General features: G+C 52.0%; 1 protein-coding gene across 1 annotated transcript; it reads right to left on the reverse strand.

Moving 5' to 3' along the window:
- Positions 1–4,466: 4,466 nt before the first annotated feature.
- LOC119107523 (uncharacterized) lies at positions 4,467–7,563 on the reverse strand. The gene is made up of 3 exons (XM_037230990.1): positions 7,489–7,563; positions 6,679–6,763; positions 4,467–4,915 (listed from the first exon to the last, which is right to left on the reverse strand). The coding sequence occupies exons 1-3, from the start codon at positions 7,504–7,506 to the stop codon at positions 4,698–4,700; spliced, it is 321 nt and encodes a 106-aa protein (XP_037086885.1). The 5' UTR covers positions 7,507–7,563; the 3' UTR covers positions 4,467–4,697.
- Between the last annotated feature and the right edge of the window lie 14,943 nt (positions 7,564–22,506).

Consider the following 22,506-nt stretch of genomic DNA (forward strand, 5'->3'; position numbering starts at 1 on the left):
CCATTGCTGAGGAGACCGTGAGCAGACAGGCAAAACAGTATGAAAAGACAAAACCAAGCCTTTAGTACAAGAGTACTTTTAGAGTTTGCCCCGAAATATCTCCCTTCGCCGTACACGGTACGATAAGATGCTGCTAGTTGTTGTCCAGGCGCGGTTTGATGGCTCGTGAGCTCGATAAAGGGGGCCGAAAACTGCAATGTGGGAGGGGAGCTGAGGTCAACATCGTTGCCTGCTGCCCCTCACTTAAAAATTGGGGGATGGTCCCCTTGCCTCACCCTCCACACCTACTCTTTCGCCCATGAGGCAGCTGAAAACATCTCATCTCACACTGTTTTTGCCTAATATTAAATGTATTGCCCTTAAGCGAAATTCATTGCCTCCCAAAATTCAAGTCTCTCTCCGCTCCTGGTCGTAATGGAGATATCACCCTCTGGTGCATCTAAAAAAAAAAAACGGATTAAAACAAGAATTGACGCGAGCCGATCCGGGGTTCTTCGCATGCATGTATTTGTTCATGAACAAGCATTCCATACAAACCTGGTGACTTAGAGTGCTCGCCATGCACCGCAGATCTGCTACTCAGTGACAGCAGTGTCGAACAACATGTCACACCTTACGATGTCAGCAGATAAACCACGCATTACGAGCATGAATTGTCTTTCGCTTAATTGTGCCGCAGTGATCACGTAGGGAACGACCTCAAGGGCTGGATCGTGTGTCACAGGGTCACAGCTCGTGGCAAAACATCCCACTCTCGTTTACATGCACCTATGTATTGGGACGCCCTTTTCCTGCGCTCAATGCGGCACGGAAACAGCTGCAAACTGCAGGTCGTGAGCACTCATGAAGTTGTCATTACGTCAATGTTTAAATGTTTTGGTCCGATTACCAGGAACGTTTTGAAAAGCGCGGACACATAAATGTTCACGCCTTTAAATCGCATTTATGACGTGCTTTAGTGGGCATGCAGCTAATGCGAGCAATTCGGTTGTCCATGGCAGTCGCTTGAGGCACCCGCTCCTCGCGAATTTTCACGTCGTGGCAACTTACAACAAATAAAAAACAAGGCAGTTCTTTAAGTAACAAACAATGCTCACGTGCGTAGCAAATCTTTCTCCACCTGCGCACCGTGAGGTCTCTAGCACTAATCGCACTAGCATAGACTTTTAAACTTGGATCGTTAGTCCAGGCCACGTTAAGGTCGTGCAAACCGCTCCATCGAATGTTGGCATTGACCTGTTTGCGCGGTTTGTCATCTACAAACGGGAGTTTCAAACGCATCGGTTTGTCTGCCTTACATTTGTACATTTTCTCCGCGAACTTAATGTAGCGTTAAATCGAGAACGTGCAGCACGAGCAGCAGACCTCACCCGGAGCTTTAAGTGTCCATTTCCGCGGACAAGGATGAACAGTTTGATTAGAATACGCTCATAGGACTGTGGATCAGGCAATGCACGCACTATTCTGTGCATTTGTGATCAAGGAGCTGCTTTCTTAGAAGCCATGGGATGTGCCAAATTGCAACGCGATTTCATGGGAGAGTCCAGGGCTTTAAAGTAGAGCTCTGTGGTATCACATTTCTGTGCTACTATTTTCACTCATGGCTATAAGCAAACTTAAAACCTTGATTATTGATCATCCTTCTCGATAGCATCGCTTTATTAGCACCTTCCAGTATTACGAAGGTCGATAACTACCAGCATGATAGATTTACATTCGCAACGCCGAAACAACGGAAACTCAAAGCCTTGCTTGCTTATGTAAAGGACAAAAAAGAGCCTAGATTTAACTCCCGAACATACACGAACGACTTCCTCCCAAATATGTTGTCGCCTTCTTAACCAAGTTAAGCAGGGGGCTAGAGCCCCTTGAATTTAATGGGCAACTACCCACCTAAGTAGATGCCCAGGCAAAATGACGATATTGAGTCACCCAGCGACATAACGTACTGATCTTGAGCTGATCTGAACAAAATTATCAATAGTACCCAGGGTTTCAGGATGCCGTTTTATTTTTGGGGCACGCAAAGAACATGACGAGCTTTGTCTTGTCGTTGTCTTCGTCTAAGTTAGTTGCATCTAGCCGTATTTCGGTACGATGGCTAGCGACCCCACACTGACGGCTAGCCGGCAAGCCCATTTAGAGGTCACTTGATGGCTGATGAGTGACGCAGGGCCTCAAAGTTAAACTGAACTGTTTGGGGTATTAGCTGTTGGGGATCATAGCAACTACGATGCGCCCTAAGAAAATGAATGTTTTTATGCCCCACTTTTTATTGGCTACCCAATTCTTAGGTATTCCCCTCTTTTATTCAGTCATTATCCGATGAGATAAACCCAACGCATACGTATCTTAAAACCACATAATAGCTTACACATGGCGACAAAAGCTAAGAGATAGAGCTTACGTAATCATTTTAGCACCTGTGCAAATTTGCAATCGGGACCGAATGGCTAAAGGGAGTGTTTCACGTTTGAAGACATTAAAGCAAGCATAAGATATGATGAAACGAGATCACTTATTATTATTGGTACGCTTTCTGAGTGAAAAAAACTGCTCCAGACAGCCCAGTTTTCTGTTTAGCAAATATGCTCGTCAGTGTGTCATGGTTTGATTACGTCATCGTGCCTTGCACAACATTAGTTTAAAGCCAGTTGACGGCTGCTATGTCTGGAAATCGCGCTAACGAACGTCAGATATGAACACCTCGACAGTATGTTCTTGGCCTTGATCACCGCATGAGTTATGGAATCGCAGGATATGAATGACGTTATTATGACGTCATGAATGCCAAGGTAGTTTTGAAATAGTCTCCCCCACATACCTTTCCCCATTTTCGCAGGCATGTAGCCCAGAAACTGGAGGAGTTTATGTCTTAGAAGAAGGGCTGGATTGTGAACAGCACCGAAATGTCTTCAAGATGTCTATTAGAGGTTCCAATCCGTGTAAATACTCTTTGCACAGGTCCCCGATCTGCTCACTCCTCTGGCATGCAAAATGCATACTGTCTTGGCAGAACTGCACAGCAGCATTAGTGCTTTTCGCAACATACCTTATCCTGTTCAGTTTCAGTTGGGAGGCCGCGCCCCTCCTCCCGGTCTGAAAGTCGGGCGGAGGGGGAAGCTGCCCCTCAGTCCCCCTTGTCCTACGCCTATACCCATCGCGCATGGACAGCACGTTATCTGTACTCTGTCTTGGTGGTATGTCCACAGCCGGTATGGCAATATGCTTGAAAATTCAGGCCGTGAACGGACATGTAAATAACATGCGTTGTTGAACAGCGTGCACAGTGTCTTCTTTGGACAACTATCGTGTGAGACCAAGGGCGCTGTCAGAATTTGCAGCAGGAGAGCCATCATAATTTGCACGGTGGGAGGAGGGAGGCGTTTTTCTCGTCCTTCTCTCCATCTCTCAACCTCCACCGGTCTGACCGCCAATGACCATGTCCCAGCCAACTGAGTCACAAAGTCATGTCCGTGCATGCCCCGCACGTCTTTGTTCTAGCCGCCTTTGAATTGCTTTGTCTGTACGTGTTACATAACAACCCCCATCGGGACGGTGTGCGTCACTTGAAGTACTTTGTGTCTATGTGCCACATTCTCCAATATCATTATCTCCGGTGCCCCACCTCGTGTGTTTTTCCTTCCTTCTGAGTCAACTCCATGTGTATCCGTAAGTATGCTCCTTGCCATACATGCGCACACCTCTCGTCTGTGTGGACTCATCCACATCCGTTTACATTCACACCTTTCTGCGTCTCCTGATTGCTGTTTGGCCTGATTTGCTGTGTCGTAGCCAGCCGTTTTTCTGCCATACTCCCAATTTCTTTTCCGCAAATGTTTGCCACTGGACTACGTACTTGCCTGTCGTTTGTCGTTTGTCTGACGTGCTTGTCCTTTGTCTCCTGCAAATATGCGCCCACTCGAGTGTGACCTCTTTGCCTGCCGTTTGCTCGCTGTCTTTGCCATTTGTCCCTTGCAAATCGTTGTCCACCCCATTGTGTCCTGCGAATGCATGCGGTTTGTGGTTCGTTTGTGTTGTGTCCGTTTGCGTCCTGCCTGTCTACCATATCGGAAGGAAGCCAGGGTCCGTCGCTGCTGTCCTGTCCAATCGCATTCACGCTACCGTTTTTGTTCAGCATTTTTCGTGAAAGTGAATGAGTGCTGACAGGATTGAGGCAATATCATGCGAAATAATCATATTTCACATATAGGTTGCAAATAACCATCACACTTTGTTTGGTTTAGGTGTGACGGGCTGTGCACATCCTACAATTTTCTTTTTCTTGATGATCTCGAAGTCTGAAATAGAGCTGTCCTTCTCCGGCGCCTTTCCCTAAGAAACAACTGATCTTGGGCTGAATGTGTTAAGACTCACAGTTGGACTCGGGTACAAACTAGGGCTCTGGAACAACTCCTTTTTTCAGCGAGGCAACAACGCATTTCGTGTTGTTCATACACAACCACGGGTTTTTCAGAGTTTATTAAGAAATAACTTATCCATAACAAAGGGTCTTATTGTACACAATATCTCACAGCGCGCAGCCAGTATCACACTCCCCTTGCAATGACGTCACGTGTTGAACCATTTAACAGCTAGACCTCGCCTCAGCTACACCTCGACTAGTGCGCACCAACATCAAAACCGCGTCTCGAATCGCCTCCGACCAACAGCGTCGCCTTCGTCACGCGCCGGCCTCAGTGGTAGCCCTTGTTCTCGATGTTGTGCTTGACGCCCCACTTGAAGTTGCCGTCGTAGTCGGTCTTGACGAACGTCTTGACGTAGACGGGGCCGCCCTTATGGTGGTAGGAGGGGGCCGGCGCGTAGGCGGGCTGTCCGTACGAGTCGTCGCGGGCCTGGGCCTGGAGGCGGACGGGCGGGCCCTCCCTCTTCAGCCGGGCCTCCTCCGGCGCACCTGTCCAGAAGGGGAGCACCCGTTAGATGGCGCCAGGGAGCGGTCCGTCACGAGGGGGGGGGGGGCAGAGATGGACGCCGCCCGCGTGGCCGGCGAGCCGGCGATAGGCGTGCGAGGAGCAGGGACGTGGCGATGCACAGCTCGTGACATGTGGCGGGCGCGGGCAGCCAGCCATGCTATCCTACCGAACCAGTTGCATGTTCAGAGAAACGCTGGATCGGCGAGAGGCGATGCATTGGTAGCGAGGTGGTGCATACCAGCCACTGGCACAGTCAGGCTGAGCTCTGCAAGCGACGAGCTCCCCGTTCGGACCGCGTAGAGCCGTACATAACCGCCGTCTCATGCCCGCTTATGGCAGTCATCAAGAACATGCCCAATTATGCTGGCAAGCGACTAGACCTTCGCATGCGCGTGAGCCCGAGGCCGGCATGCGGGTTCCGGCCGTCACGCGGCTGGGTCGTTCGGAGTACCGCGAGCCCGGGGTGTGTCACGGCGTGTCGTGCGGTGTCATGCCGTGCGGTGTCATACGCGCGGTGTCAGTCCGGTGTCAGCGGCTGTGGCGTGCTGCGGCGCGGTGCCGGATGCCCCACACAAAGTGTCCGTCCTTGTCCGTCTTCAAGAAGGTATAGACGGGACCCGGGCGGGCGCCGGTGTCGTGGCCAGGCTGCGGGGCGCGGCGAGCCCGGCGCGGCGGCGCTGTCGTCATGGCGACGGGTCAGCCGCCAGAGGTCACGACCTCGTGACCCCCGGCCGGCGGCACGCTTCTGATCGCCGCAGGATCACGCTCGTGTCGCGACTTACGACTCGAGGGAATGTGGTGAAAACAAACGTGATTGGGGGACAGTTTTGCTCAACTTGGCCAATGATTTTCGCAAAACGGGCCAGCACAGGAGGCGATGGGACTGCTCATGATTGCGACTACAAACGGGCACGTGCCGTGGGAGACGGGCTTGCTCAGGAGGATCCATGCGCCAGCTCAGCTTAGCTCAGCTCAGCTCAGCTCAGCACTGCAGCTCAGGCGGCTGCTTCGCGGCAGAATGGCGCGACAATTCAGAGCAGTCGACCAATGTGGTCATTAGTTCTTCCAATTTCAAAAATTTTATGAACATGTAGTTTAGTTAAGGCCTTGCAATTGTGTACTATTTTTAGTTTCAGTTAAGAGTTCTCGTGTACCGAACCCAAATGACGAATGCAAGAAGTATTACCCCAGAATAAAGAGCGGGACTTCATTTGAGGTTATGCACTGGCACGGTATAGTGAGCAACACCACGAAAAACAGATGCATCACTGAACATGTTTGCACATCATGCTGCGGTTTTCAAGGGAATTGTTACGTTTCTTCTGAGAGAAAACATTAGGAGTGGGCAATCGCGCGCCTTTCATTGACATTTTCACCAATAAATTATCTGAAACTGTGCCGGCAGCTATCCAGCATGCTGTGCGTTCAGTGGAACCGACACGTAGTCCAATGAACCCGCCCAGGGGCTTGATACCTGGCGAAATCCACTGGCGAATCGAGTTCTTCAATTCGCCGCTCGTGCGCTGGTTATTGTCGCGCAGGTCAGGGATCACGGGGTGAAGGACCGCTGCCTGGGAGCAGCCAGCTTTCTCCCCCTGCACCCGGGATGGAATCGCCCACCGCATCGCCGCCCGCCAGCGCCGCCGTCTCGGTTTTAGAGAGCCACCTCTGTGACCCGGTCAGGTGGTGAGAATGGGAAGGGGTCGTGCCAGGTCAGCGTCAGGTCGGGGTCTGATCCACTCACCGGCGGCCACGTCGTCCGGAACCACCGACTGGGGCACGGGCAGGGCCTCCGTGATCACCACCACGGCCAGCAGGCCCAGCGCAATCTGCAGACGAGAGGCAACACATCTGGGTTATCCGCTGCGCGAGAGAAGAGCGACTGACGGGGCGATGGTAACCATTAGGGCTGGGCTGCGTATAGCATTATTAATCACGTGACCAGACAGGGGCGACATAAGGCCCCGGGTAATAACAACATACTGGTGAACTTTTGCCGTTTGGCAATGTGATGACCCCGGACGCGAATAAAAGTTCTGTTAAAGATGATGTTGCGGTGCGAAGCGGTAACAAAACAGGTTCCTGTGCACTTCACATACTCCTATGCGCACTGTGGGCTAATCAATTTTTAACAAGTTGCGGTAAGAGCAACTATTCTGCAGTCAGCAAGGGCTGGTATTTGGTCAACAAGCCTCCAAATGTGACATCAGCAGTGGGTCTGGCTTGGCTCCAGAAACGAACAAGGACAGAGCTCAGAGAACAGCATGCGGGGGCGAAGAGAGTCCCACTGTCGATGCGTACGCGTCCGACGCGTGCTCTCAGTAGCACGACGGACAAAGCGCGCCACGCTCGACGCAGCGGCAAGCTGCCACCGCGACTTCAGCCCCGGAAGCCATCCACCACGTCAAGAACCTGGAGCTGCAGTTGCGAAGACTCAGCATCGGCGGCTTTTAATCGGCCGCTCCCAACACGGCCGCCACTGAGGGCAGTCAGCACGTCTGTGGCGGCCACCACCACCACTTTCCCTGCGACACCGCCTCCACTCGTCACTCACCAGTCTGAGGGAGGCCATGGCTGTCTCGATGCCGGTCCCAACACAGAATGGAGCCTTCGCTTTCCCGGCGGTGCCTTTATACGGCGCGCCCCTGGCGCTGCTTTTCCCGAGCTTTCGAGCGGCGAGGCGGCGGCCGGCCTACCGGAGGGGTTTCTCTGGTGGCGGCGCCGCCGGGTCAGCCGGGCGGGACCCGACAGGCTGTCCTGCACGCCGCTCGCCGGTGTGTGGGGACGTGGTCAAGTGCAGAGTGTGGGCTGGTGGGGCCCGGCGTGTATGTGATGGCCAGGTGTCAGGTACGCGGCTCTGCTTCACGGCTTGCAGCGTGGCAGTCTTTTGGGATTTTTCAAAATCATTTTGGGGATTTATCTTCGTAAACGTTGTGCCTAATGCTCATGCTTGGAAATATTTTGTTCCTGAACTAAATATTCCTCCAGTAACTACCCCACGAGTTCCATTCATGTGCGGAGTCGATCGACAAGAACACAACGACATTGTGATTTGTTGCGCCCGACCGGCTCTACGCGGCGAACACGCCACTAGCTGCAAACAACTTTACCGTGCAAAATATACTGCACGGAAAAAATGTCAAACATTGCTGTACTCTGTCGCGGACATTAGGACACTCAACATGCAGGGCTGTAATCAAGTGCACTTATCGGTAATTTGACTCGTCACTGCCTTGCAGCGTGATTTGAAGGCTTCATAAGCGGGGCTAGCGGCCGAGCTACGATTTGCCTAAGAGGATGTTGGACTTCCGGCAAGGACGCCTCCCGGCTCCAGGCGACCCTCATTTTCAACAAGCTGGAACTGAGTTTTCTTTCCTTGCTGCAGCGGTGCTGTGCGTCCGAGCCGAGTCGGAGTGTTTCGGTGTTTTATGTTTTCTTTGATTATGAACATTAGAGGTGCCTGTGATGAGGACACGCCGGCCACTCCTTTGCATCTATGTGAGTCGTAGATTCCAAGAGGAAAACGAAATGAATAGCCGTATGACACCGAAAACAGCTGTGATGAAAAGTAGCGGGTTTGGCACCGGGGGAGACTACCCCCGGACAAAGGAGGGAAGGGGGCTCTATTCCCACTATTCTCCCACTGGGTGCGTCACTGGTGCATCTCTTTCCCTGAACAGCAAAACACAGTCCAAAATCATGTAATTTATCCTTTAACAGGGTGGACATTCAGACAGAGTTGAAGTATGAAACAAACCCTCTGCAAGTTCACCTCACCACGTCCACACTTGTGCAGGGATTCACGCCCTGACACCGTAGACCAGGTCACCGGACGCCAGTCACGCGCCATTAACCCGTCGCTCTCCCCGGTCCCCGCTCCCCCCCCCCCCCCCCGCCCGCGCCCGACGCCATCGTTTCACGCGTGAGGTGACTATCAGGCGATCGGCGCCTCGTGAAATCGGCTCCTGCTCTCCTGGCACGTGGCACCCTGTCGGCGACGCCGCTGTAGAGCCGCTCGTCACCGGACCCGGCGGTCTGTGACGCGGCGAGGCGGACACGGTCTGGTGATGTCGCGAGAAGACGGCGAGAGAGGCCGGCGAGAGGGCACTGTCTGTGACGCGCGAGAACACGGCGAGGAGGGCTCGGCCTGCGACGCGGCGAGGCGGGTAGGTCTGGCGATGTCGCGAGAAGACGGCGAGGAGGACACGGTCTGGTGATGTCATGAGGAGACAGCAAGGAAGGCCCGGTCTGTGACGCAGCGAGGCGGGCGTGGTCTGGTGATGTCGCGAGAAGACTGTGAGGAGGGCTCAGCCTGTCACGCGGCGAGGCGGGGAGGTCTGGCGATGTCGCGAGAAGACGGCGAGGAGAACACGGTCTGGTGATGTCGCGAGAAGACGGCGAGGAGAACACGGTCTGGTGATGTCGCGAGAAGACGGCGAGGAGGACACGGTCTGTGACGCGGCGAGGTGGACACGGTCTGGCGATGTCGCGAGAAGACGGCGAGGAGAACACGGTCTGGTGATGTCGCGAGAAGACGGCGAGGAGAACACGGTCTGGTGATGTCGCGAGAAGACGGCGAGGAGGACACGGTCTGGTGATGTCATGAGGAGACAGCAAGGAGGGCCCGGTCTGTGACGCGGCGAGACGGGTAGGTCTGGTGATGCCGCGAGGAGACGGCGAGGAGGACACGGTCTGTGACGCGGCGAGGTGGACACGGTCTGGTGATGTCGAGAGAAGACGGCGAGGAGGACACGATCTGTGACGCGGCGAGGTGGACACGGTCTGGTGATGTCGAGAGAAGACGGCGAGGAGGACACGATCTGTGACGCGGCGAGGTGGACACGGTCTGGTGATGTCGAGAGAAGACGGCGAGGAGGACACGATCTGTGACGCGGCGAGGTGGACACGGTCTGGTGATGTCGAGAGAAGACGGCGAGGAGGACACGGTCTGTGACGCGGCGAGGTGGACACGGTCTGGTGATGTCGCGAGAAGACGGCGTGACGGCGAAGTCGTCCTCCGGAGGCGCACTGCTGGTCTGGTTTCGGAGGACACTTGGGGGGGGGGGGGGGGGGGGCCTAGGGTGTTAGGAGTAGGGGTGCCCGATGTGGTGATGTCTGACAGGCGGCGAGAGAAGTGATAATCTTAGTCAGGTGGGAGATTGTGTGATTTCCCGGAGCAATTTCTGGTGTCTTGCGTCTACCTGGAAGGTGCCGTTAAACAAATCAACGTAGATGCTATTGCCTGCCGTAGATTACCTCTAATTCAGCTTATATGCAAGCCTGCCGTCAGTTGAGGGTACCGGTCGTGCCCATGTAACTATCTGCTGGTCATTGCAATGCAATGACATGAGAAGTAACGCAGAATATTCCCAGGCTCAAACAGCTCATCAACGAGAGGTGCGCCGTTAAATGGGAAAGATTCCTCCATTCCCAGGCCTGCACGTTGCCGATGGGTGGTGCGAAAACTTAGCGGTCACTTGTGACTATAAACGCTGCCTTGAAGCAGCGGGCTTTCTCGCGTTTCATGTCAATGACTGTTTGACAACGTCGTTTAACCATTACCTCCTGGTATATCGAAGGTCGGTTGTTTTCGACAGGAGTTCGCAGGAAAACCAGGATGCCGGAAACCAAGACCTGAGGCCATTGTGTATTAACATTACGAGCGATCATTTCTTCTGATAGTAAAAAGTTCATCATGCTGACATTTAAAGCTACAATGTACGTTATAAGCAAGCATGCTCTTATAACTACCCATATTGTCATGTACTAGCGCAGCCCAGCACACTGGTGCGCATATCTATATGCGGAAAGTGAAATGCATAAATGAACGAAAGCATCAGGAAAATTGTGTCTTCACTGTTCGCATTTCTTTCCATGTTCTCTTCTTGTTCCCTTGACTTCCCATCCCTGCTTACAATTTCTTTCCCCTCTTTCTCTAATTCGCCGTAATGCTGTATCTTTCCTTCTCAGCAGGCTATGACTGAACGCATTATTCATTTCCACGAACTTGTACACATTGAACGCTGGTCACGGATAATAAAAGCAGCTTAAGGGCTTAGCTTTCAGTAATCTGCTGCTCGATGACTGATACCTTATTTCCTCTGTGCAATTAAATGACTTTCAGGCTGCCTTCAATTTTTCTATGAGACCATCGAGTGGTTATCAATGTGCCCGCAACAGGTACTGCAAGCGTGCAGGTTAGAGCTGCCTCATCTCTGCTTCACGCAACTCGCCCTCAACGCCATGCATATGGGCATTGTCTTTGAGTGCATGAAAAACTTGCGCACGTTAGAGCAAATACATGGTCCTGCATCCTCATGCTATTGAAACTGGTGGTAGAAGATCGAGGGGAAGGGGGAGGGGTAGCGGAGCAAGTAGCGTACCCATATTCCGTAAATCAACGGTAACAAACGTGCGGTCAGACCCGCACAGTGCCGCAACTGGACAAAAACAAACACCGCCCCACACAGCATCACTATTCAAGGCCTTCCCATTTTGCGCATCATATTGTCATACCATATCATGCCCATATCGTATGCCCATATCATGCCCATATCGTCACACGTTGATACCGAAACGTCCACCATTTGAACGTCCACGCAAGCCCGCGATGCAAGTGGTGGGTACGAGCGTGTTCTGGTTCGGACCACGGCTCGCTGTTCTCTGTTCTCTGGCTCGCTGTTCCCTGTGCCTCTTATTGGTTCACGCTCTCAGTTATTCATGAGCTCTCCAACTGTCTGCTCGATGTATGCCTTCACGCCGCCGTCGGTCCCGGCCAGGGGCGGGACCGACACCGTGTAAAAACAACCATTGCTTGGTAAACAGCAGTTAAATCTCGGGAGAAATTGTTTCGGCCGGGAGGCAGTCCAGAAACAAAGGGTGCCGGTTGATAACCTGCGGTCACGGGTCGCGTGACGCAGGGCGTGACCCCTGTTTCTCTCCTTTGGTTTATGCGTGTGGCCTTACAGCTTTCTTTGTCGTAGATGCACCCCTAAGATTGCGTCGCTGGCTATTTCTCTTTCCTTCGAGATTGCCTCTCTCGCGCAACCGCACGATTCTCCTGCCCTGCCACATTTCCCAACGGCGTCATCAGCAGCGCACGCCTCTCAACAGCCCGCTCTCAGTCAGGCCGCTCCTGTGCGAGCCTGCCGTGGCCGCCCACTGACACCCCACGCGGTCAGCCTGGTTGCGTGACGGCCCGCCGCGGCCTCCGCGCACACTCATCCGGCCGCCGACGGACTATTGTGGCGCCCGACCGGCCATATGGCGGCCTGACGCGTCCGCTCGGGGCGAGTTCCTTTGTGCGGCGGGCGCCGCGCTCCGAGTAACTGCTCATTGTTGTAGCTGCTGCGTGCGAGGAAGGGTACTCATCGTGCCGCAACGGTGCTCAGGGGCGCGCCCAGGCACGTGCTCGAGGAGGGCGTCATGAACTAGATGTTGATAATCGTGATCAATGATGTCGACACCTTTGTTGCTCGGAGTTGATCTCGAAGTCATCCTACCACAGAATTGTTTCTAGTTACGCCTCTGTCATCACAGCTGCGTCCGCGTCGCAAAGGCTTGTCTTCTGACTTGACTACGCTCTCACTTACCATACATTGTTGGTGCAACTTTTTCCGCCGCTCCGTTGTTACCCCGCAGCTGGCTTTTGGTCGTCACTTCTTTTTCCGGGGAGGAAGTGCACCGCCGATTGTTTCAGCTAAACGGCTTTGGTCAATGTAGCTAAACCCGCGGCCGCTCGCGCATGATGGGATAGCAGTATCATGACGTGGTGTTCGAAATCATGGCATCATGACGCGGCGTTCGAAACGCATCTCACCATCACTAGGCGCATCGGCTGGACAAGGGTGGAGGAGATGGTGCGCCGTCACGACTTTGCGCAGAAGCAATAGCCATAATGTATGTATATATACATATATATATATATATATATATATATATATATATATATATATATATATATATATCCATGTGTGTACATACCGCAGTCAGTACCTCCCAGCCATATCGCACACGTCTGTTCGTCGCGCCCCTGTATCGTCGCTCGACACCCGTGCCGCGGTGGCCGGGATGCCGCAGCTCCCAATGTCTCGACCATGTCAAAACTCAACGGGAGGTGGCGTACAGAGTCGCATCATCCTGAAACACGCCTGGTCAACGGAGTCGGCTGCCGGGGACAGCAACGTGGATGTCACTGCACTGCACTTGGACGGTTTTATTGTGATGCATGTATTCATAGCCAGCGTATTAAGTAGCACCTGTATTCTATTTTTGCTGTTACATTGAATGAAACTTCGTCTCATATTTTACGGCATTACGTAAGCACATTGACTGAATTCGTAATAACCCTCGCATGGAAGGATTTTAATAGATGATTACGACTATGGCAATGGCTATGACTAAGTGTTCCCGCCACGCCGAGCAGCTGCAGCGGCTGCTCGGCAGCGGCTGCTCAGCATGGCGGTTGCTGGCTCGGCAGCGGCTGCGCGTGCATGGCTGCTCAACCAGTGCAGCAGCTTGGCGCGGGCCGGTCACGAACGCCCACACCAGGAGGGTCTTGCGCATGGGGAGACACAAGTCAGGCGTCCTGCGTTTCCGTCGTCCCCGGACAAGGCCGTGCTTCATACGCCTCCGAAGTTACGCGACACCGACTCTTTTGCGAATTTTGAGGTTTTTTGATATCCAGCCGGCCCTCCGGACGGACGGCTCGTCAGCCGGCAGCGTCCGCTTCCTGGCGGAGCGCGGCCGCTGACGGGCCGGCAGCGGCGCCGCTCCGGCCGCGCCGCGCCGCGTCCGACGCCGCCGACTTTCTCCGGGCCACCATACATCATCCGGGCTGGGGCCGACTCCCGGCGCCAGCCCGGCGGCGCACCGGACCGTGACGGGCCGCGTGACGGCGTTCCGTGACGGCGCTCCGTGACGGCCAGCGTGGGAGTCCGGCGTGATGGTTGCTCTGACCGCCCGGCATCGCGCACGTCATGATTGCCTGCAGCTAGGTGCCGCTACAGTCGGTCGTGACGATTGTGACGACTGACGTGACAACTGGCGTGACAACGGGCGTAACAGTCAGCACCAGGATCAGGCGTGACAGTCTGCGTGACGGTCGATGTGACAGTCTGGGGTCTGTACGTCGGCAGCCACATTGCTTCGTACTTATTAGCGTACCCCCCAACGCGCGTCAGTCTTGCACTTATTAGAATAACTAGGTGAACACATGAGCCATCAGTGTCCTTACAGAATAGGGCTGGAGCGAGGCACGGGGTAAGCCTGAAATTGGGATAAAAAGTAATGGATGGCGCACCGGTCTCCGGGGGCGCGAGTCGAGCGCCCGGGAGAAGGCGGCCTTTCTATGTGGCGCCGGTCGATTCATTAAAAGTGAAAAGCCGCCGGTTGCGTGGCCGTTAGTTGTGGTAATTGCGACAGGAGACGAACGGCCGCCGGACTGTGCTCCCCGCCGGGGTCAGGCACAGACGAGCGGGGTCAGCTTTAGGGAGGTCCTCCACAGACGGAGCGTGGAGACGTGCTTCCCGGCAGGGTCAGGCACAGACGAGCGGGGTCAGCTTTAGGGAGGTCCTCCACAGACGGAGCGTGGAACCGTGGTTCTCGCAACTTTAGGGAGGTCCTCCACAGATGGGGTGAGCAGCCGTGCTTTCCGCCAGGGTCAGGCACGGACGAGCAGGGTCAGCTTTAGGGAATTCCTCCGCAAATGGAATGTGGTGTCAACCTGAAGGAAAGGCGGAAGAGAGACAGAACAAGGAGGGGAAAGGAGAAAGAGGGGACAAAGGAAAAGAGGGACGGGAGGAGAAACGTGGAGAGAGGGTGTCTTTAATGAAAGAGAATGGACGAAGTCCATTTATTATTATGTGGGGACACCTGACAACAGTTCACACGCTGTGACGCCGTAAGCGCCGGCCATGGTTTAAAAGTTTTCTCTACAACATGCATTTAGTGGTGCGCCATTGTAATCCGATGGATGCCATATGAAGGAAACCGCCACGACAGGGTGTAAATGGCATCTCAATAGATGTGAATGAGGCTTTAATGCTCTGCACTACAAAAGCTACTACGATACTCCTCCGATTCATTCCGAACGGGCGTGCGGCTTCAAAGTCTGCTTGCCGTCCGCATGACTGGTTATTTGCCGTCGGACTCTGAAGCTCTCGCGGACTTTCTGAAGCACTTCCCAAGAGCTGAGATGTGGGATAGTCAATCAAAACATATAAACTCCGCCAGCCGCTAGAGCGCAGCAGACACTGCAGCTCATAGAAACGGCGGTTGCCCCGTTGGATTCTTCCATGTCTCCTCAGCTCGCTGCGGAATACTTCCGACTGGCGTGGGAGTCATAAGTGACTGTCAAGGTAGTGTTATATCAGGCTTGACAAGCTGTCAGACATAGACTGCACCAATGACGTTGGTAACCCCTTGGCATGCATCAGCACAATCTCGCTGCATACGCAAAATTATTGTCTCCGTTGAGCCGTCTCTGATTTATCAGCCACTTTGGTTGGTCGATGTGGCGCTCTGCGATCGTTCTTCATTGACATACAACTCTTTGGTTAAATCCGATCATTTTGGTCACATAAATTTTGGCATCTGTTCCCCACGCGGACTTTCTTGCGGCCCTCCTGCCGGCTCTTCGGTCGTGGTGCACCGGGCTGGCGTACTCAACCGCCGTGGACGCCGGTGTTCATGCACTGAGTGTGATCTGATGGCCAAATGGGCGGTCTGGACAGGAACACTACGCTTGCAATGGTTGCCGTAACACTTCCCGCGTTCAACGAGGGGTGTGGGTCGGACGATCCACTTAGATCGATGGATTGGCCGCTATCTTCTGTCTTCCGTCACAGACTTGTGCATGGAACTGCTTCAAAGAAATCGGTCCCGGCACACGCGTAGCGACTAGCCTCACTTGGTCAACGCGGGGGCCGGTCTTAATAGGACTAGCCGCAGTCCAAACCTCACCCGAGCCAGCATAACACTAAACCGCACCTGAAATTCCGTAGTGGTCTTTCCGGCCGGAGCCTGTGGGTAGTAGCCGACGTCGTTAAAACCAGTGCGGTGGTGGTCCAATCATCCGAATGTTGCCGAGCAGATCGGCTCGATATAGCCAACACATTGGCCGGCCCGCAGAAAGGCTATCTTGTGGTTTGTTATCAATGCCATTAAGAAAAGGAAAGATAATTTCATGGGGCCTTATAAAGAGTGCCGGTGTGACTCTTCTAAATGCCCTCCAAACACGACTGGACTCTTTGGAATCTGTTGTATTTTTCATGACTTCATAGCAATACTTAACGGCGCCATAGGACCCCAATATGAGAGGTCTTGGAGTGTCATGGGACAACCCAACAGGTGTCTTTTGGAAGGTAAACGGTAGCTCTCCAAGAAACTTACGGGTCAAAGGGATGACACGATCCCCTTTGCTGAGTAAAAAATGACGAAGTGCGCCTTACGTATGCCAATTGCAGGATTATTCGAGCATAAGGTAAGTTTGATGTCCTCGAAAACGCATTGAGGAGTCAGTGTTCAGTGGGTGGCGCACTGTTTTGTGTACTTTTTATTGTGATCCAAGTAAGTCAAGGTAAATTTTGAATTACGTCGGCTGCCAAAACGGGAGAATTTGAAATTTTGTTTAACTGTGGATCACGACACTCATAACCAATATGTTTCATGCTTGCTTGCCTCTGATAAACTGATTACACGACATTAAGTACAGCATCCTTTGTTTACTCATTCGAACTGACGTAAGACTTTTTTGGAATGTCAGCAGCCAAGAATTGCACTCTTGACCATTATTATCCACGGCGTCGCGAAACATAAATTCCACATTTTCCTTATAAGTTTGCATCCGACGGATTGGTTGATTAGTGTGCTATGCATTGCAATCCGAGTACATAAGTTGTTTTGGCTTGCCAGCAGCCGAAGATGGGGAGTTTTCAATTTTGTTGATCAGTGTGTCATCACGTTGACGATCTACATGTTCCGTGTTTGTTTGGCTCCGGTAAATGAACTACGGTGAGGCAAATTTTCTGTACTCGTGGCAAGAGTTTTTGAGAGTTTCAGAATTTTCTCTTAAGCGTGTCAGTATTTTAGCGCCCACCTGCAAAGTGCGTTTGCATCGTCCAACGACTGGCTTTTAAAACAAGTCCTGCAAACTATCGTAGACAGTGTGCTTAAAACATGGAGACTGGAACGAGAACAAAAGCCGGTATAACACAGTTTTGTTGAGCGGATTCGAGCGATTGGCAGGCATGTGGTAGGCTGCAGGTTAATATTCTGGAAATTTTCAACTACGTATATGTCACAGGGCCATTTGCAGTAATGCTTGTTGAATCAGAGGCTATGATAGCTGTTCTCAACGACCTTGTTTTATCTCCTTTGCGTTATCACTTCTGTAGCGCGTTTCCAGTGCAAGCACGTTCCACAGTCATATAAACCTTCCTTGAGCTTTTCTGCAACTTTTCCAGTTTTAAACAACGTCAAGAATCCACAGAATCTGTTTTCGGCGTCGCAGGCCACACGAACTCAACTGAGCTCATATTAGCTAAATGAGTCAGCCTAGCTCAGATTAGTATGGCCTGTCATGTATTACCGTTTCGCAAATTACAATTGCAGGTCATTCCGATAAAATCGCTGTCAACAAATCTGTCTAGCGCGCACAAGTCAAAGCTCCCGCAGGTACAGCATATCACAGGCACTGCATATCGCAAACACCCTTCAGCATTTCTTCACGAATTCTAGGCCAGAGACTCGGTGCTCTGACGGATTCCCCTCTACAAGTGCTGGTCTGATGCTGCTTCTCTCCTGCGTGTGCCTTGGAATTTACTACGTCCTCAGCAGGGCGCAGCAGGGGCAGCACTGCGTCTTCGGAACAAATAATACCGCTCATCTGGCATCAGCTCTGGCGTTTTCCTGGCGTAGTGACAGGTAGCAAGGTGCGACCAAAAGATTACGTCCCACTCCTCTGCCTGTAACTGATGAAGAGAATGGCCTTCGTCGTCACGCGATCCTAGCGGTGAGTTCCGGCATCTATGGCACCTTGCTTCAACGGAAAAACGATTATGAAAAACCATGCGGGCTGATGATAAGGCACATGATTGTCTTGAAGATATGCTTTTATAGGACAAATACAGTTTTCGGTACATTGTAAGGTTATGAGACGCAAAGAAACCCCGACTTTTAAGAATGTTGCCTCCTTTGATGATAAGGCAGCACTCGTGGTCCATACAACAGCTCGAAGGTTGGTGGTACACATCACATGAGGCACCAGATTATTTGTTTTTTCCTTTTTGGACTTCCAGCCATCTTTCTGTCAGTTGTGGGTCGATTTTTCTTCTCCGCTTGCTGACACCTTCCCTCTTTTGCATATTGCTAACGTATACCTGGGAGATCCCAAACGTTTGGGACAGTTTTCTGTCGATACACCGATTTTGTTCTTTGCTCACTGGAGGAGACGCTTACGTACACTGCTGTTCACATCCTTTGCTCTCCTGTCATCCGTCATGCTAGCAATTTTAAGGGTGGAATCGATAAATGCATGGATCAGACCATACAGTATTTAGTAGCCTTTCATGTGATGATAGCAATTTGCAGGTGTGGCCACTGTCTGTGAAGGTGCCGTGCTTTCGAAACTGTGTCAACTGGTGGTGCTCACCCCCTATTTGCTGTACGCTATATATTCAACGTTAAATTTTGAAGTCTATGAGTACCGCGACCTCCCCAACTCTCAGAACCTCATCTCTTAGAGTTCCATAAAATTGATCGTCCAGCCCGGCTGACGTATCTAAAAGCGTATTTGTTCGCTTGCTCTTTTAATGATCTTTGATCAGCTTCTTCATAATGTGGGCCAAATAGAGGGAAACAAACACATACATGGGGCCAAGGTCCCCAAAGAGATAAAAGATCCACTCACGCTTATGAGTCTTGTTCGCCTACAGCAGCGACACCTTGCAGCTAGCGCTGGTGCCAGTCAGCACTCAAACTCTAGTTACTTTTCAGCCGCTAGATGTCTCTTACACCAACAGTGACCTCGTCCGCCGTCAAAATGCGCACCCATGTGTTTTCGGTGTTCCGTAACAGGTGCGTAGCCTTGTATTGAGCTAGAGAAGCTTCAACACCTCAATGTTGCTGTAACCCCCCATCACTTTGAGGGCGAAGTGTGCCAAATACGTGAACAGATTGGACTTTAAAGGAATATTTCACGTTTGAAGGTACTGAAGCAAGCACCAGGTGTAATGGAACGAGCTCTCCCATAACTATTGGTACACTTTGCAAGTGGAAAAGACTGCTCTAGACAGCACAATACTCTGTTAATTAAATATGCTTCTTAATGCGTCATGGTTTGATCGCGCCGTTGTTATTTGCGCATTATTGCTTGAGAGCCAAATGATCTGGCCGTTGGGTTGGTTGGGCCGTTGAACGTATGGATAATTATACGTTTTGGCCTTGATCGCCGCGTGGGTCATGGAATGGCAGGATTTGAATGATGTTATGACACCATGAATGCTGAGATGACTTTAAAAAAAACTCTCCCCGATATGCCTTTCCAGATTTTCGCGGCTATGTAAGACAAAAACTAGAGTAGCATGGATTTTAAGAAGGGCGTAATTGTGAACAGCATTGAAAGGTCTTCAAGGCGGCTATTTCAGCTCAAAACCTCATGTAAATGTGGAAAACTCCCTTGAACATAAAATTGGATAAGGTGACAGAGCGAACATCCCGCGTAACCGCAGTTTCCGCCGCGTGGAAAACTTACAAGCTTGCACTGAACACGTTACGCATGATGACAGTATATGGGAATAATGCACACGCTGATCCCTCGATACCCGCCTCTTCCGTTCTCTTGTGACCGCTCGATACCCGCCTCTTCCGCTCTCTTGTGACCGCTCGATACCCGCCTCTTCCGCTCTCTTGTGACCGCTCGATACCCGCCTCTTCCGCTCTCTTGTGACCGCTCGATACCCGCCTCTTCCGCTCTCTTGTGACCGCTCGATACCCGCCTCTTCCGCTCTCTTGTGACCGCTCGATACCCGCCTCTTCCGCTCTCTTGTGACCGCACTCTTCTGGGGTCTACAACGTACGTACTTAGAGGCCTTGCCAGGCCTGTGGACTGCCAGGAATGTGGTCCACAGACTGCCTCAATGGAGGAACGCATTTGTCAACGAATCCTCTGTGAACTGCTAGCGACTGACATCTAGGACAATGAGATCAGCTGGTGACACGCTCCTTACCGCTTTCTCGTCGTTTATTTCGTCGGAACAGTGGCATGTGATATAAACCGCCATTTGAGGAATATTTTTACAGCTATTGTTCCAAGTAGTTTACTTGTGCAAAAATACAAGTTGTGTTACAACACGGCGCTCTGCACTTAACGAAAAACGCACCTTGCCAATCGTCTTACGTCAATATACCTTTCAATTTGTTCAGCACAATCTCTAAATCGTCGGGCTTCTTGTTCCTGAGATCTGCATGGTGCTATGGTGGGTTGTTACAAATATATCGGCTTTTAGAAAAGATGAAGGCCAGGCCAAGCCGACTCGGCTCACTCATTCTCATGCGTTCAGTTCAAGTAAGAATGGTTAATTCTGCGGTCTTGCTTCGAACTAGGTTGACGTGTCTGCATCAGTGCCAAGAACTCATGCATCTATGAGACCCACACTGAAAAACAACAGCATAAAACGTCTTGCGTCAGCGATTTTGCGATACACTCGTAACGGGGACAACGAGCATCAAACGACGCCTTCATTGGAACGCCTGCATCCAATTACAGCTTGACTGGTCTGATTAATGAAATTTGCTTCCGTTACGGGAATGTCATTAGAGGCATTCATTTCCAGCTCACTCATTTCAAACGTTCATTTGGTGTAACAGATTATCATTTGAATATTGTGCCTTTCTCTTCGAGCCGTCACAGGCTGCCATCGCCTTTCCGTGACTTCTAAAGCTGCTTATCAAGGTTGCCACTGCCGGTGTTTAAGCGATACCCCGTATTTCTGCTTTTAACTTGCGGAACTGGACATAACATCTCATTCCGAAGGCTCGAGTTGTGCGATTTACTTACGTTGCTCTCGATTCGAGAAGAGTCGCTTAAACTCGGCGGCATACTTTTCCATGGTGAACATAGCACAGCCGATTATCAGGATGCTGTACATGTAAGCTGTTACCCTACGACTATTACGATAGGCATTGCCCTAATAATTTCAGCGGTGTGATGGATGATTCAAGCGATTTCCAAGACGGCAAAGGAGCCTCCTTAGCACAACATTTGGTCTCCTGATCTAGAGCGATGGCTACAGCATTCATAAGGGTAGTCTCCTGATCTAGGGACCGGGCCTCTTGAGGCAGAAAAGGATGTCCTGATCCCGATTTATTACTCTTTAGCTCAGTCATATGGCTTCTTGATTTCTGTTTAGTTATTTACGGGTAACCACAAGCCATTAATTTTGGAAAGGGGGCCTCCCAAAAACTTGAGCGGTAAAAATATTCTGTTGCCCCCCCCCCCCTGCCTGCTGGCAGCGGCGACTACTCAGTCCTCCCTCTGCCCCCCGTCCCAGCTGCGCCACCCCTGCTTAGAGAGGCACGCACACCAAAATATATGCTTCTAAATGGTTAATATGTTTTATGGGCGGCTGCCACATATTCAAATACCTCACATATTACATACAATACCGGGTAATGACAGTCGTAACATGAATACCCCCAAGTATGATCTCAGAAAAAGCCGTTCAGGTATTCCGACATGATCATATCTGGGATTGTAGTGCGTCAAGAAAGTATGAAATAGTATTCGTTAACATGAAGTGCACATTTTGATTAACTGATTTCAGTTAGATTTTTTCACACCACTGATATGAATGGGAGCGAATGAATGCAACATTTCAAATTTACTTTAAACATTTGCAGTCCTTGACTTCGCCTGTTGCGTCATAAATAATCTGTGGGTCGAAAAGGTGAAATGTACTTGGGTCACAGGATCCAGGGGTATATTTTGTTGTTCAATTCAGCAAAATCTGTCGCTGAGTACTGAAGATGTTGGGGGGGGGGGGGGGGGAGGTCGTCAACGTCAAATGTTTCTCTCCCACCGAACGGAAGGAAGCAAATAATCCACCAAACTATCGCGAAGACTCCATCGCTTGAAAACTCAGCGCCATACCAAAGTTCATTCATGTCAGACTGAAGTTCGTCTCCAGCCAGCCGTCGCCACACCCGCAGCTGGTGACCGTGGCGACTGTTCGCTCCCGAACGAGTCGCGCCGCGGCCCCCAGCGGCGCGCCCTGCGCTCCCGGGCGTCAGGCAGACCACCGTGACCGCGCTGTCCCTCAAGGAGCTCCTGCAGACCCGCGCACCGCCGCGCAGCGGGGCTAGAAGGTGGCATCGATCGTCGGCCGGCTGGCCGGCGCTCCCCTCCCGGCGGCCCCTCCTCACCGGCAAATTACCGGCCAGGATTGCCCGGCACCGGTGAGCGGGCCAATCCTGCGCGCTGGCCCGCGCCACTACCGCCGCCGCTCGATAGACGAACCTGGCGCGGCCGGCGCGGGCACGGTCAAGGCTCGGTGCTCCGGCGGCCGCGGTGTCC

This window comes from Pollicipes pollicipes, unplaced genomic scaffold (assembly GCF_011947565.3).
Source record: "Pollicipes pollicipes isolate AB1234 unplaced genomic scaffold, Ppol_2.1 Scaffold_2555;HRSCAF=2994_pilon_pilon_pilon, whole genome shotgun sequence".
NCBI lineage: Eukaryota > Metazoa > Arthropoda > Thecostraca > Pollicipedomorpha > Pollicipedidae > Pollicipes > Pollicipes pollicipes.

Bases quoted from the DNA above. Each gene is read 5' to 3' on its own strand.
- LOC119107523 (XM_037230990.1), bottom strand. The intron at 4,916-6,678 runs GTGAGTGGATCA...CCTTCTGGACAG, and splicing joins TCCGGACGACGTGGCCGCCG to GTGCGCCGGAGGAGGCCCGG.